The sequence below is a fragment of the Taeniopygia guttata genome, chromosome 1 (assembly GCF_048771995.1).
Source record: "Taeniopygia guttata chromosome 1, bTaeGut7.mat, whole genome shotgun sequence".
Classification (NCBI taxonomy): domain Eukaryota; kingdom Metazoa; phylum Chordata; class Aves; order Passeriformes; family Estrildidae; genus Taeniopygia; species Taeniopygia guttata.
This window is the reverse complement of record NC_133024.1, coordinates 111,093,882-111,109,581: the sequence shown is the minus strand read 5'-3', so window position 1 is coordinate 111,109,581 and position 15,700 is coordinate 111,093,882. Positions and strand designations below refer to the sequence as shown.

The 15,700-nt window shown below is 45.0% G+C and overlaps 1 protein-coding gene across 1 annotated transcript in view; it reads left to right on the top strand.

The window, feature by feature from the left end:
* UMODL1 (uromodulin like 1) overlaps positions 1–15,700 on the top strand; it is a 52,597-nt gene that overhangs the window by 21,146 nt on the left and 15,751 nt on the right. Inside the window, exons 10-14 of the mRNA XM_072935587.1 lie at positions 2,120–2,339; positions 5,695–5,832; positions 6,866–7,498; positions 10,302–10,414; positions 14,993–15,206. Coding sequence (XP_072791688.1) covers positions 2,120–2,339; positions 5,695–5,832; positions 6,866–7,498; positions 10,302–10,414; positions 14,993–15,206 — 1,318 coding nt within the window. The remainder of the gene's footprint in view (positions 1–2,119; positions 2,340–5,694; positions 5,833–6,865; positions 7,499–10,301; positions 10,415–14,992; positions 15,207–15,700) is intronic.

Genomic DNA, 15,700 nt, shown 5'->3' with positions numbered 1-15,700 from the left:
AAATGGCATTCCTGGCATTCATTTCAGCACAGTCTGCTCAATAAATATCTTACTCCTCTCAAATAAATAGTTCTCTGCCTGCTCTCTTTCCTCTTTCAGGGGAAGTGTCTGGATCAGACTTTCTTCTCCAGCCCCATTCCTTGCCTGCACACTGTCCACAGTCAGGTGTAATCAGCCAGAAACAAAACTTGAGTCATGAATCTGATGGCAGCTCTGAGCTTCCCAAAAAAGGGGGAGTTTTCAGATGGAGCAATCTCCTACAGTTTTTCTGCACAGAACAGGGCCCATCCAGAAGAATTGGCATCTCCACCCAACACAAGGCTTCCCCAAAACAAAGGGTAGCCATGTGTGAATTTAAATGCAAGAGAAAAACCCAAAACAATAATGGAGCTATACATTCAAGGGCAGCAGAGAAGAGGCATTTGCCCAACAGAAATTGCTAGTTGAACCTCCTCACATGGCTTTATTTCCCACAGTTGCAATTTGTTCACTTTTGCTGTGTAGGAACATTTTGGTGAGTGAGTCCTCTCTGAGATTAATGCAGACCTGATTAGCTTCATCCGGATGGGAAGAAAAAGGAGCACTGCCATCTGTGTTGCTTCTGCCTCCTTGGGTGTTTGTGGGCACAACATCCCCCTCTCATTTCTTCTCTCCTCATTTTCTTGCCTCTCTACCCTGGTGTGAGCTTAGACCAGCTACACAGCTTGTTTGTAGGAATCTTTTTGAGCAAGCTCTGACTGAATGGGAGCAAAGCTGTGCTGATTTATGGCTCTGGATTCGTGCTCAAAGGCACAATTTGAGGTGTATGCAGGAACAAAAGGCTCAAGCAAGGAGCTGCCTGCTAGACATGTAAGGTGAAATATTGACAGCATTGTCCAGCTTCAGTGCTCAGAGCAATGCCATTTGTTCAGCTGAAGTGACTGCTCGCTGGTTTGGTAATTAACCATGATGTAATTGTGATGCTGCCTTGAAGCTGGGCTGTCTTAAACACGTTTTTTGAAGTTATCCACCTCCATTTTTCTTGGCTCTCATCCTGACGTTTCTTTATTATTGGATTCGGGGAGCTTGAACTGGAGAGTTTCAAATGCTCCCTGGGAACTAAAGCCATGCCCACACTTGTAAATGAAACAAAATGTATATGTGACATACAGAGATAACATCCAGGCTCTGCTGCATGTGTTTACCAGGACAGTTCAGCTCTGGTGCAGGCCAACAGGGCCAGGGGGAATTCTTCACCCCTGAGCCAAAATTTGGAACTTGGTTTGTAAGACCAGTGGTCAGATGGATACATTTTTCAGGGCTATCATAGAATTATATAATCTCACAATGGTTTGGGTTGGAAGAGGCCCTGAAGATGATCCAGTCTCAAACCCCTGGCATAGGCAGGGACTTCTTCCACCAGACCAAGTTGTTCAGAACCCTGTCCAACCTGGCCTTGGACACGTCCAATGCTGGGGCATCCACAGCTTCTCTAGACAACCTGTGCCAAGGCTTCACCACCCTCAGCCAAAAGAAGTTTCTCCTGATATCTAATCTATCCCTATTCTCTGTTAGTTTGAAGTCATTCCCCCTTGTCCTGTCACTCCAGGCCCTTGTAAATAGTCTTGCCTCATCTTTCCAGTAAGTTCCCTTCAGGTACTGGAAGGTCACAATTAAGTCTCCCCAGAGCCTTCTGCTTTGCAGGCTGAACAATTTCAATTCTCTCAGCATTTCCTACAGCAGATCCTGCTGCCTCCTCTGGACTGGCTCCAGCAGCTCCTCATCCTTCCTGTGCTGGGCCCCAGGCTGGAGGCAGCTCTGTAGGGGGGGCCAGAGGGGCAGAATTCCCCCCTCTCCTGCTGCCCATGCTGGTTTTGGTGAAGCCCAGCACACAGAGAGTTTCTGGGTCCCAGTGCACATGGCCAGGGCATGCCCAGCCTCTCATCCACCAGCACCTCCAAGTCTTTCTCAGCAGGGTTGCACCAAGGAGACTTGCATTACAGTAATCTCTGAAAAATAAGATTTCTCAAACACTTTGGAACTTTTCTTTTGCCAGCATCTTCTATGTCGTGGTTATATAAATATTTAAAGAGGTACCTGTTGGCTCCTTGATTGTCAATGCTTCTTTCCCTTTGCTCAGCTTGAAAATTCATTTCCACCCGACATTTCTGCCTTGTACAAATCTGGGAAGCTGAGAGTGCAGATTGAATCCCTGGCAGCAGGAAGCATCATTGTGAGGCTCAGAATCATCGTGCAGGATCCCGAGTTTCCAGTGGATGCCTCCACATTTGCCCCAGTCCTTTCCTCCCTGCACAATGGCTCTGTGCTTGTGGTGGATCAGCAAAACACTGCAGTGAAAGGTAATTTTTGTTATTATTTTTTTCAAAGAAGAAAGCAGCATTTGTGTTTTGATCATGTGCGGTATCACCAATATTCTTCACAAAATAGAAAAAGAAAGGATGTGGTCTGTTGGATAGAAAACCATGATGTGAGAATTCTTCCAGGGGTTTTATCCATAAGCCCAAAAGGGCCAGACAAAGGAGCACTGGCTGTCCCCAAGTACCTGCAGGCACTGCTTCTCCTCACTGTGGTTAACCCAAGTGGAGCCCTTGGTTTCCCTGTTCATTTTCCTCCCTCTCCTCTCTGCCCCAGCTGGAAGTTTGCCATATCTTTCTCAAGCTGAATGGCAGACAGGATTACTGTGGAATATCTGCAGCCTTTAGATCCCAGAACTGCCTCTAGACAGTTTTGTGTTCCAAGATAGGGGGACTGTATTTGGGCCAAGGTTTAAGAAATCTAAAATCTTCCCTCTAGAAACCCAGCCAGAGGAATTCCCAAATGTCCTTATTGTGAATAGGACTGCAGAAGCATGCATGGAATTTATGTTAAACCAGGCCTTTGTTTGATCTTCAGTAATCACCACTTTTATCTTCAAAGGACTGAGTTCTGTCCTCAGGTTTCCCAGCTGGCAGAGACAGCAGAGTTCAGAAAATTGCCAAAGCCAACAGAATGGGTTATTCTTCTCTCTTAGTGTGTTGAGCCTTTCTGAGCAGGAAAAACTCCCTTTGGAGCTGCAGAGCATATGCAGGTTAAGAAGAACAGGACAGGAAAAATAAAACAGGAGACAAATTGCACTTGAAGACTACAAATAACACAGTGACAGCTGAGACTGAATTGCAAGAGGCTGATGTGTGCCAAAATATTTTGTAAATGTTATTGATCCTGGGACCAAGAGGCTGAGGAAGAAGAAGGTGATGGCTCTGGACTGTCACTTTAGCTGCAGAAAACCTGGTGGCTTCCAGTAGCACCACACTTATCCAGGGGCACAGCCAACACCTCCACTCCTCCTTAGGGGCTGAGAAAAAGGGTTTATTTCTTAGCTTTACCCAAAGAGAGTTTCTTCAACATGAGTTTCCTAAGTGGAAAATAAGGAGTGAAACACACAGAGGAAGGATTTGTATAATGGGGTGATTTCCTCCCTGACCCTGGAGAGCCCCAGGACATGACCTTTGACAATAAATCCACCCAAACCCTGTCCCTGGATCCTCCCTGCAGCCTGGCCAGAACCAGGCTTTGTGCTTGGTTTAGTGACAGTCCAGTCAACTGTGAAAAGCAGGGAGGAGAAGTCAGAAGGGACAGCACAACTGAAGGGAGTGGATCAGATCTCTTTGAAGGTCCATAAATTATTAAGTTTATTGCTGTGATGAATAGAGACAATAAAATCTATTTTGTGGGGCATGGTAAGAGAAGAGAAAGGGATGTGTGCTGAGTCAGGCCCAGGATCCTTCTAGCACAATGTCCCAGCCAGGAGCCAATTCCTGGAGAAGGCATCACCTCCCACAAATAATCCCTCAGCCAGCAACTGTTTTCAGCTCCAGAATTCCCTGAATCCAGAGGGAATTCTTTGGATTTGTTTATCCCCCATGAATCTCCCGCATCAAACCAGATAAATCTTTAGCATCTGCAACTTCATTTGGCAAGGAATTTCACAGATTTTTACCCTTTGCATGTACCCCTTACAGGTGTATAATAGGTAATCAGAGTGAACACAAAGGTGGCGTTTTAATAATTTTTGGTCTAGGACTGTTGGTTGAGGTGTGTGTAGGGAAGTGCCAAATGTGAAGGGCCAGAGAGGTGTCAAGAGTGCAGAAGGAGAAGTCAGAACAGACCTTGGCTGGGATGTGATGGTTTGGAAAGGAAAATAGTGCAGTGTGTGTGTGTGGAAGTGCACAAGTGATGCACCAGTCAGTGCCAGCGTTTTGACCCGATGCAGGATTGAATGTGGCCATCAGAGGTGAAGGAATTTGCTTTAAAAGCTGTGCTAAGTGAGGAGAAAGGAAACCCTCAGAGACAATGGAGGCAGTGAATGTAAGTGATTTGGCAATTAGTATCTCTCAGATGGTGTTGGAAGCCACCAAGGGTCACAATTATTTCATAGCACAGTTAGGAATTAATGAGATTTCATCTCTGGTGTTCAGTCAATCCTGCACACTTCTGCATTCCCTCTAAGTGGCTTAGGCTGGAACATAATTGGCTGGCCACAAGCATGTGAAATTGTCTAATGGAGACTATCATGGACACAGCAATTACCCAGTGACAAACAAAGTGAAAAGAACTGAAATATTAGCTAGAAGGAAGGAAAAGCAAGCAGAAAGATGAGTGTGTGTACGTGCATGCACACGGAATGGGACATTCCTTTGTTTCAGAGAAATAATCACCATCATTAATCTGCAAGTTTGCAGAACAAGCACTTATGTTAATTTGTTATTCAGAACAATTTTCTAGCCTCTGATCAGAATTATTTGTTCCAAGACACAGTTTTTAGCCTCATTTGCTGCTCTCCCTCTTTCAGGCCATGAGGCAGGAGGTGAGTGCACAAGGCAGTCACACAAGGAGGGCTCACCTGGGATTCACAGGAATTATTCCCGTCCAAAGGACTAAATCAGCCCTGGCAGATTTGCTGGAACAGGGTGTGAATGGCAATACAAGACTCCAGATACAAATCCCTCAAAAGAGAAGAGACTCAGCAATACAATAGGTCCATAACTGCATAAAAAGGCACCTCTAGCTGATACAGAGCAGCTGAAATCACACATAAGGAACATCCTCAGAACATCTTCATGCATTGATGAATCAGGATGTCTTTTCTGACACTACCAAAAAGAGGGTCACAGTTCTACAGCATTACTTTTGAAAAGAAAAATAGTATAAAAAGAGATTTTGCCCTTAGCACTTCCTCTGCTAAGAACAGAATAATGCTTCCCGTGGGAGTTACTAGCATTTACTTTTCATTTGAAGCAGAAGATTATTTGGATTAAGTTTCTATTTAATGTTTTATCTACTGGTAGCTAGTGGTAACAGATCTATTAATTACCTCATATATCTGGAGGTGCTGTACACAGAACTTGGTATAGTGAGTGATTTTGATATAATTGTAGTACAAACCTACAGCATTTTTTTCTCTTTAAATGTGTATACCCCTAAAAACAATGATTTAAAAAGTCTTTACTCAGAGAAAATACTTTTCAGAATATAAGAACAAGAGGATAACAAAACAGATAGTGTTCTGCATCACTCAAAGCTTGGCCGACAAGTAAATGATGAAAAAGGAAGACCATATAAGTAAACTAAAAAAGGACTACTTAATGATTATTTCTAGCTTAACGCAGCCAGCAGGGAGGCTGTCTGACCCTTGTTCTTGTTTTGGTCCCACAGACTGGGATGAATGTGCTTCCCAAGCTGAGAATGACTGCTCTGTGTTGGCAGAGTGTATCAATTTGATGGGCTCCTACATGTGCAGGTGCAAGACAACCATGGATTCCAATCCATCCCGACCTGGAAGAAACTGTGAGGGTGAGAAAAAGGCTGGCATGTAGGGTTTGGGTTTTTTTGTGGGTTTTGTTTGTTTTGGTTTGGTTTGTTTTGGTTGTTTTTTTTTTTCTATGAAACATTGGAATAAGTTGTGGGGTTTTGCATCTGCTTTTATAGCATCTCTTCATATAATTGTACCTTTGCAGTCTGTGGCAGAAGGGGTGACATGTCTCTAACTATATATATGTGTGTGTGTGTGTATGTGTGTATATATATATATGTGTGTATATATATGTATATATATATAAATATTATTTAAGTAAATAAATGAATAAATAAATTCAGGTGAAATCTCTCTGAGATCTTCCTTGATACGCCTGATAACTGCAAGGAGTATTTTTCCCTCTTTTGCTATGTCTGTGGCTAATGTCCTTCCACCAAATTGATCCACAGCTTTGCCAACCAGAACAGGAGACCCAAGAATCAAATCTATTTCTTTGTACCAGCCCAAACCAGATTTAACCCCATAAAAATCACATGTTCTTCACTCTGTTCATGACCAGACATGACCTGTTTTTTTAATGCTGCCGTGGGTGGTTGAGCACCCTTGGTGCCATTTTCAGGCCAGGCCCTGGTGCCTCCTCATCCAGTTTGAGGCCTGTGGCAAGCACATTTCTCTCCTTCTCAGGAATAAATGAAGAGAAAGAAATGAAAGAGAAAACAATTTCTATTTCTGCTCCTTGTTTTTCCTATGTGGAATGTGTTTGGAGAATTGTTTCCCTGGGGTGATTGCTTGATTGGGTTGTGGTGAGGATTGTTTGAGCCTGATGGCCAATCCAACCCATCTGGGGCTGGACTCTCGAAAGAGGGTGACGAGTTGTGAGAGAGATAGAGTCAGAGAAAGTAGTATATAGTTGTAGTATCCTCCTTTTTATATAGTATATTAACATATTTTAGCATAGCTATAATAAAGAAATAATTCAGCCTTCTGAATTGAGTCAGACATTGTCATTTCTTCCCATTGGGTTCATTTACAATAGAGGCCCCATTTCAGGGTGTGTTTATTGTGTTGCAGGTGAGATCGTGGATCCTCTCACTGAAATGAGAACCAGCCCAGACTTGGCTCCTGAAGAAGGCAGAAGCCCTGCAGGCCCTGCTCCCACAGCCGCCATCAGCCTCATGTCGATCACCGCCACGCTCGGCCCTGCTGCCCCGGCCCCGGGGGACAAACTGGCGTCCCACAGTGCCACCAGCGCTCCTCCAACCCCTTGGCCAAAGGGTCTGGCCCCACAGATGGGTCTGGCCCCACAGATGGGTCTGGCCCCACAGATGGGTTCTAACAGGGCCAGCAGCCCTGTGGCCATGGGGGTCACCCCCAGCAGGGCACAGGCCGTGGGCATGGCGGCCACAAGCCTGAGCTCGGTGGCCAAAGCCGCTGTCCCAAACGCAGCTGGGCAGGAGCAGCTGGGCTCCCTGTGGCTGTTCCCAAATCCAGCAGCCTCAGGTGCCAGCAGCACTCACACCGCTGCTGCTGTGCCCCAAGGCAGCTCTCCAGGTGGCCCCACCAACTCCACCACCGCTGCCATTGCCACCCCCAGAGCCCATGGACAGGTGGTAAGGGAGAACAGCTCTTGGTCTGAGGGACACTCTGCAGCCTTGTGGTCACCAGATTTGCCAGGCACCTCTCCAGCCCCCAGCCAGAACCACAGTGAGTACTCATCCCGTGGGATCTCACCTGGGGGAGAAGCAAAGCCTCGCTCAGAGCTCATAAAAAGGCATCTAAAACTATTTTTGAAATGTCAAAATTATTTTCTTGGTGCCTGCAATTTTTTCTATGTCAATAATATTTTCTGCAGGAATTGGCACTTTCTCTTTGCTAAATCAGCTTGTGAAAGCGATTCCTCTTCCTGGCAATTTAGCAGTTGCTTTTATTGATGTTACATTTCTTCACTCCAAGAGGAGGAAGCATGTAAAAGAGTGCACTGAGTGTGGCTCATGGCAACATTTGCTGCTCGTCCTTTTGCCACACATCCTGGTTTTTCCTGCAGCCTCTGGCACCAGGACACATCTGCAGCAGCTGTTTGTGGAGTTAATTTAGGGAGTCAGGGAGGAAAAGGACGTGTCTTCCCATTGCTCTCAGCAGGGGATTATTAGTCAGAGTTCTCCACAAATCCCCTGTGAGGCAGGAGCTGCCTGGAAACCCGAGAGACACTGCTTCAAGAGATGCAATTGAGAGCAGCAAGGCTGGTGAAGGTTTAATCTGGGTTTGGGTAGATGTGTTGCAGCTAATTAGGGGATTTTTCTGTTGATTAGAGTTGAATCATAGTTCAGAGAGTCAAATTTGGTCTTAAAATTACAGTTCTGTTTGGGATAGGAATGCTGCTGTCTCTGCCCATCACTAAATGTATATTTTTTCTGTAGTGTGTCCTTGTTCAGTTTGGCTATTTCAGTTTTGCTTCTGCTTGTCTTTATTCTGTCTCTCATGCCCTCCACATCTCTCTGATCCCAAGTCACACTTCCCTCTGCTCTTTCATCTCCCCCTCCCCTGTCATCTCATGTTTCTGGTGGTCTCCACTCATCCAGACCCACTTCTGGTGTTCCCCCATTCCTTCCTCCCCGGAAAATGCCTTTTTCAGCCATGTTCTGCTGCTTCTCCAGCTTCTCTTGTCCCCCCAGCCCTGCTCATCAGGTGTCCCTTCCTGCCATCATGCCCTGCCTTGGGCAGCTGTGCCAATGCCCAGCTCAGCTGCTGTCTTCTCTCCTCCTAAAAATGGTGCTTGGGGTTTTTCTAATGAAAAAAAAAAAAAAAAAGCATAAAATTAGCTAATTTTAACTGGCAAAAAGCCACATAAAGGCTGTTCCCAGCAGGGAAAAAAACCCGAAGAATTCTACACAAAAGGAGTTCAGTTTATAAAAACTTGGTTTATATTCCTGATAAATATTCAGCCAAGTGCTTTTGCTGGAAAAGAAGCTTGTGAAGGGATTATGCCTAAGAAATAAGAAAATGAACCACCAGAGTAGCATCTCACTAGCCTGGGGCAGGAAATTCAGAGGCCAAAAGCCCATGTTTGGTGACCTTTCATATGCAGCTCCTCCTTGTGGCCTCATCTCTGACCTGGAGGCTCAGCCTCAGCCAACTCCTCATAGTCTGGTCTTTTAAATACTATTATTTGAGAATTGTTCAGAATATTTTCCCCTCTGAAACTGAATGTGTTTTATCCCATAAATGCCTGTGTTCACATGATAGGACAAGCCATGGCAAAAAGCAAGCCCAAATCCTTTGATCTGGCTGTTGGTGGTGAGGATTCCTTTGGGATCAGAATTATGCTGGGATGAAGGAACCCTCCTCCAGTGTCCTGCTTCAAGCAGACATTTCTCCCCTCCCCTATAAAGCTTTACCTGATTACTATTTCTTTTCCTCCAGGACCTATCCTAGTCCAAATGATAATTTTTCCAATGTGAGTAGAACTTGGGTGCAAAGTGGTCCACGGAGTTTATGCAGAGTTTTGTAATTCCTTCTACTCCAAAGAGAGCACCTAAAAAGGCAGATTAAAACTGAGTATAGGAGTCAGACAGTCCCAGAGCTGGAACCTGGTGCCTGATACCCTGTGGAGGTGCAGTCAGGTGTGTGCAGGGAGGAGAGCAGGTTGCTGCACCAGAAAGTAAACACTGGTGACTTGATTCAGAATTTTAAACTGAATCTTTAGCCAGATGATAAGGTTTTTGAGGGTTTTTTTTGTGAAGAATATAATGTATTTGTATAAACTATTGAAACATCAGGAGTTGTGATTTGTTAGAGCAGAGTGAAGGCAATTTGCTGGCAATGGTCACAGCATTGGATGATCAAAGTCATCACTAAATGGATGCCAGGGGCACAAACCATGCCTTGAGAAGCCCTTTCTCTGCTCTCTGATCACTTCAGTGTCTGTAGTGACAATGCCAAACCCAGAGACACTGGGAAACACTGAGAAATCAGGAAATAAATGTTTGAGTCTGCCTTGATGTCATTCAGCAGATGTGAACTAGGAGGGAAGGGTACACCCTGCTGGGATTCATCTCATCCCACCACAGCTGTCCAAAGTGTAGATGTGTAAGCTCTGGCAGCAGCCCAGCCTTCCTCTGAGGCTGCAGGGAGGATTTGGTGCTGCAATGGTTTCCCTTTGGAGGGACTGGTGGGACAGCCAGCTGAGCCTGGGACAGCAATTCCAGTGCCTGGATAGAGCAACATTCCAGACATCCCTGAGCATCTAAGGCAGAGCTGGCAGATATCAGACCTCCAGGAGGTCACTGCCTTTCTTGAGAGCTTTCTGGAGCTCAGACAGGGCACACTAAGATGCTGGAGGATTTATTTTTAGACTTTTGGGGGTTGGGCTACATTTCAGAGGACTGGCCTGCCTCTGCTATGAGTGGATGCATGTGGCCAGGGATGCTGGGCACTGAGACACACCTGTCCATGGACTGCAGCCCATAAAGCACATGGGATAGAAATTGTCTTTTTTCTTACCTTGCAGCCTTCCAGAAACTCAGTGGCACAGTTCAGATAACAAACGTGGAATACTCTCCAGGCTTTAGCAATAACAGCAGTGAGGAAAATCAAACCTTTGCACAGCTCTTTGTTGATGAAGTAAGTGGTGAAGAAGGATGTGACCTGTTACCTGTCTCAATAAATCCCTGTGTATGGTTTTTCCCCCCCAAAGCCTGTATAACTCATGTATGTCCCTTGACACACCTGTAAGGTTTGGCTTCCCCTGACTGCCTGAGGCTGCAGGATAAGTATGCAGCTGTGTTTTAGAGGAAGATCAGGATTTTGGGATTCTCTGGCACCTCCATGTTCTCTCCTTCTCATACCTGGTTATACTGAATTATTGATCTCCTCTGGGGTGTGGTGGAAAGGTAATAGAACTAGCAAAGTGCTCTGATACCCTTGCCCTGAACAGCACTATCCTAATTAGCTGTATGATTATTATTATCCTTTGTCAGTTCCTGTAATCATCCTGGATTTTGTAGCCCCATATCTGGAAAGGGAGTTGTTTCTTGAAAAGTCACCTCTGCCCTCACTTCTAATTAGAGTGCAAGATATCAAAGCACAATATGATATCTGTTGTGCCTTTAACCCTCTCAGCATTCTGGGGTGTTGCCTTTGACAGTATCTAATATTGCAGCGAATTTATCAGAAGTTTGTTCCTTCTGGTGCTTCCTCCAACACACCCATGCCTGGAAATCCACTGGTTATGCTGGGCTGCTTTATTGCTTCCCTTAGCTCCCCTGCACTGCCTGTATTTCCAGAGGCCTTGATAAGTGTGGTGATAAATCCATCACTGGCAATTTAATGGATTTTCAAGTCCTGCAGAGCCTCCCAAGACTTACTGAGGACAGAGTCACCATGTGCCACTGGAACACAGCTGGCACAGGGGCACAGCCTGGGCTCACAGACCACTGCAGGGAGGGAAGAGGGTGACCCATTTATCCTTCTTGGCCATCAAATCAGTTTCCCACTGGCCACAACTGGCTTGCACCTTTCTGGGTTTGTTAGCAGAGCGCAGCTTTCCTGGAGCTGTTTTGGCCCTGAGCTGTCACATCAGAAAAACTGTGACAAAACGAGAGTGATGTGATTAGCAAAGTGAAAAGGGAGTAATTCTCTACTGACCTCTCTCACTCAGCACCACGATCAGCCTGAGGCAGTTTCAGAACATCACAGTATTGAAATGGACATATGAATGGAAATAAATATTTACTTCATTCAGTCAGATATCTTAGTCCAGAAAATCATGGGTACTAATATATTTAGGGAAAATGTAAAATGGTTACATAAAGGAACAAAATGAAGTTTTGTGTCAGTTTTACTTGGGTCTCAAATTTTCAGGCAGAAAATGATCATTTGGGATTATAAGGAAATCCTTTTTCCAGCACTCTGATTTTGTGCATCAGCTGGAGAGATGTGTTAGTGTTGATTCCTTCCACCTCTCAGCCACTGTTAATGGGCTATAATTGCATAGCTGCTGTAAATAATATTACAAATATTGTATTTCTAGACTCCAAAGAAAATTTAGGAGACCAGAAAGATCTGTATATTTTCTTTTCAGGTTATAAGGACCAGAAATTGATCTTTTAAAGTAAATGAGGAAAATTTTATGAGCTTTAAAAGCACTCTCAGGTTCCAGTTAAATACAGTTTGCCAGAGAATTTTTTTAAACCTCTTTGGAGTCATAATCTACAATTCAGAGGGTTTATAAATCCTAATGTGTATAATGTTCTTAAGCCTCAGCACTTAAGTGCCATGTGGTTAAATTGGCAGCACAGCAAATGGAGATATCATCCTTTAAATAATGAGAAGGAGGTAAAACTTGATGTGACAACCTGCACTGTCATTGTCCAGGCCAGTTCCACCACCTTTCTCGTAATGCAACTTAAAAACAACATAGCTGAAGGCAAAAAAGTATTTAAGTCCTGGGGTTTGTTCAGCTTGTGTTTTACAACACCCCAAGAAGGCTATCATGGTTTGTCCTCAACAAAATGTTGAGCAAGCAAAAGGTTTGAGTTGAAAATGCATTCACTGAGGTGCAATAAATTCCCAAGTGGAAAGCTTGTTTTGAATTTGGGTGTTTTAAACTTAGCTGAGTGACAAAAGGTGTGAAACTAATAAATAATAATGCCTTATGAAGGTGACCCCCTCATGTGGAAGGCACGCAGCCTGTGTTTGTGTAGCTGAATGCACCTAAAATTATTGTAGTTGAAGTTATATGAATGTGGAATGAGTGTAGAAACAGGGATTCAGGAGTTTTCACTATTCCAGTGTAATTTCACCCTTTTGTTAATTTGAGTTTATCCACCTCCACATTCTGGAAGCTGCTGGTGATGGTGGCTGGGCAGATGTGTGCTCTGGAACCTTCTCCCTGAAGGTGCAGCCAAACCACACATGGTGGGGAAATATTTTTATCCTCTCTGAGTGAAAAAACAGTCCTCAAACAATATTCTGTTCAAATTACTGCACCTTTTATTTACTTATTCCCAGTTTCCAGACTGTCAGTGCATTCCCTGCTTAGGTTTCCTTTGTGTGCTACAGAAATTGCAGATACAGTGACAGACCTGAAGATAACTTCTCTTGTACGAACTCCTCATACTTAAGGGTATTCTATATTGACTGTTTCTTTCCAGAAAGTTGTTTCCCTCCCCCCCTCATTTTTAATTTTTTTTAAAATGTATTTTTGTTTTTTTAAATTTATTATTTCTAGCCCTGCTTCATGAAGCATTGTTTTGATAACCCAGGGTGTGGTACCTGTTGGGAAATCCTGGAGTCTCTTGGATAAAGGGTTTTGTAGTGGCACCTAGTGGCTAAATACAAATACTGTGAATGTGCCCTGATGCTATTCAAGCTCTGGGTCCTGCTTTGGGAGGAAAAATAGGAATTAGGACAGAAATAAAACAAACCAAACCAAAAAAACCCCCCACTTTAGCCAGGTGGGGGTCAGGCTCTGCTCCCAGAGAACAGGGACAGGACAAGAGAAATTGGCCTCAAACTGCTCCAGAAAAGGTTCAGGTTGGACACCAGCAGGAATTTCCCCATGGAAAGGGTGCTCAGGCCTTGGCAGGGGCTGCCCAGGGAGCTTTGGAGTGCCCATCCCTGGAGATGTCCAAGGAAGGCCTGGAGGTGGCAATCAGAGCTCTGGGCTGGGGACAAGGTGGGGATTAGTCACAGGTTGGACTTGATGATCTTAGAGGTCTTTTCCAACCTCAATGATTCTATGATTCTGTAAAAAAATAACTGATAAAATAAAATTTTCAGATAGGGAAAGAGGATGAAATCAGGGTGGGCTAAGAGGATGTCACTGGTGTGTGTTTAATACTGAGGAGTTCAGACAAAAATCACGAAAGCTGAAAACTTAGGTCTGACCTCCAAATTTTCAGTACCTGCTTGTGAAACAGCAGAAAGAGAGAGCAGAAGGAGCCCAAGAGGCCCTTTGGTGAAATGGGAGATTTGGGGTGTGACAAGGATGTTCTGCCCAGGTTTTTAGAGGGGATCCAGCTGTCTCCATGCCCCCAGCTCTGGCTGCGTGCTCCGTGGGGCACTCTCAGGTTTGCTGGGTGGCACTTGCACATGGCAGCTGTTTCCAGGGGCACACAGGGGGTTTGCTCTGTGCCATGGTGCTTTGGCACCCAGCACGGGAAACACACCAGCTCTGAGGGCTCAGGAAAGGGCTGCAGGACGCCTGCAAATCCTGGGACCATCTGCAGGGCTGGGGAGCAGACAGTGAGGAAGTCAGGGCTGGGTAATGCACAGCAGGCAGGGCAGAAGGCTGTGTAAAAGCTGTGAGAATCCAGCACTAAATGCACCAGCTCTGAGCGTGGGTGCAAGGCAAACAAGGCTTATCCTGGTGGCTCCCAGCGTTTGCCACTTCCCTGGGCTCTTCCTGGTGGGAATCACTGCTGGCATCCCCAAGCATTGCACACTGAAATAAAATGTGCCTTAAACTCATGGCTGAAATCCAGCCCTGCTGCTCCAGATATTCCCTGCAGAAATCAAGGAGAGGAAGAAGCAGTTGGAGGTGGCCACAGTGTAGTAACCCCCACCTGGCCCCTTAATACCCTGGTCTGGGAATTTAGAAAGAGGTGAGATTTGCATGGCTCTGGTGAGAAATCAGCTGTAAAGCAAAGCTTGAAGGTCAGCTGCTTGAAGTTGTAATTCCTGGGCTGAGAGAGCCCTCTGAGCTGTGTGAGTGTCAGGAGCACCTCCACTGCCACCAGCAATTCCTTGGATTGGATTGGATTGGATTGGATTGGATTGGATTGGATTGGATTGGATTGGATTGGATTGGATTGGATTGGATTGGATTGGATTGGATTGGATTGGATTGGATTGGATTGGATTGGATTGGATTGGAATTCCTTGGGTTGCCCCCATCCCCAGAGGCATTTTGGGAGCTTCCCTGCAGTCTCCTCCCTCCCTTTCTGTTAGCAGAGGCAAGGGCTTGTGCCAAATGACAGATGAGATGTCTTAATCGCTTGGCTCCTTTAATATTCATGGTTAAATGTGCACCACATCCTTCAGCTGCTCTGGATTGAAAATGTTACAAAGCAAAAGGTCAATTGTCTGCTGCTTCCCTCCAGAGCAGGAAGCACAACGCTCATTTCTGAGCACTGTACACAGCCTGAAATGTAATTGCTCCGTCTGCCCGTCCCCACATGCATTTTGTTTTTATTCCAGGTGCAGAAATCTCTGCCCCTTGAGGTGCTCCAGCAGATGGATGCTGGTCTGATTAAAGTGCTGGTAACGGGTGTTACTAATGGGAGCTCGGTGGTAAGTTTCAATTTGCTGCTTGCAGAAGAAGTGGATGTCCACCATGTCATCATCACTTTTTGTGAGGCCTTGGAACACAGCTCCTACTTCACCATCAACAGGAGCAGCCTCTCCACGCACGGTGAGGAGCAGCTTGTGCCCCAGTAGTTCTTTAGAACCAGACAGATGATAAAAGCTATTATTAATCTGCGTCTTCTGAGGTGAAAATAGCTGTAAAACACACGGATGAAAAGCATTTTTCTCTCCTTATATTGCTTCTGCTTATCCACCCAGTAAGTTTTTCAGAGAACACCCACAGATGACATAGGAAGTGAGGTACCACTGATCCAAAAGGACAAAACCAACTGGCCTTTTTGACAATATCTAGAATCAGTTTTACAGAGAAAAAGTAAGGAGATGTTGGGGTTTATAAGCTACCAATGGAAATAAGTCCTTGAACACAGCCATAACTAGCACTGTTTAAAATAATTTAAAAACACATTATGCTCTGCTTTGCACTAATAATTTTCCTATTTAAATAGAAATCCCAATAAATAAATGAATGTGTGAGTTCTTCTTCACTAGGAGAGTTGTTTTCCTCACACACCTGTGGGTTTGGAGCTCAGGTGAAAGCCC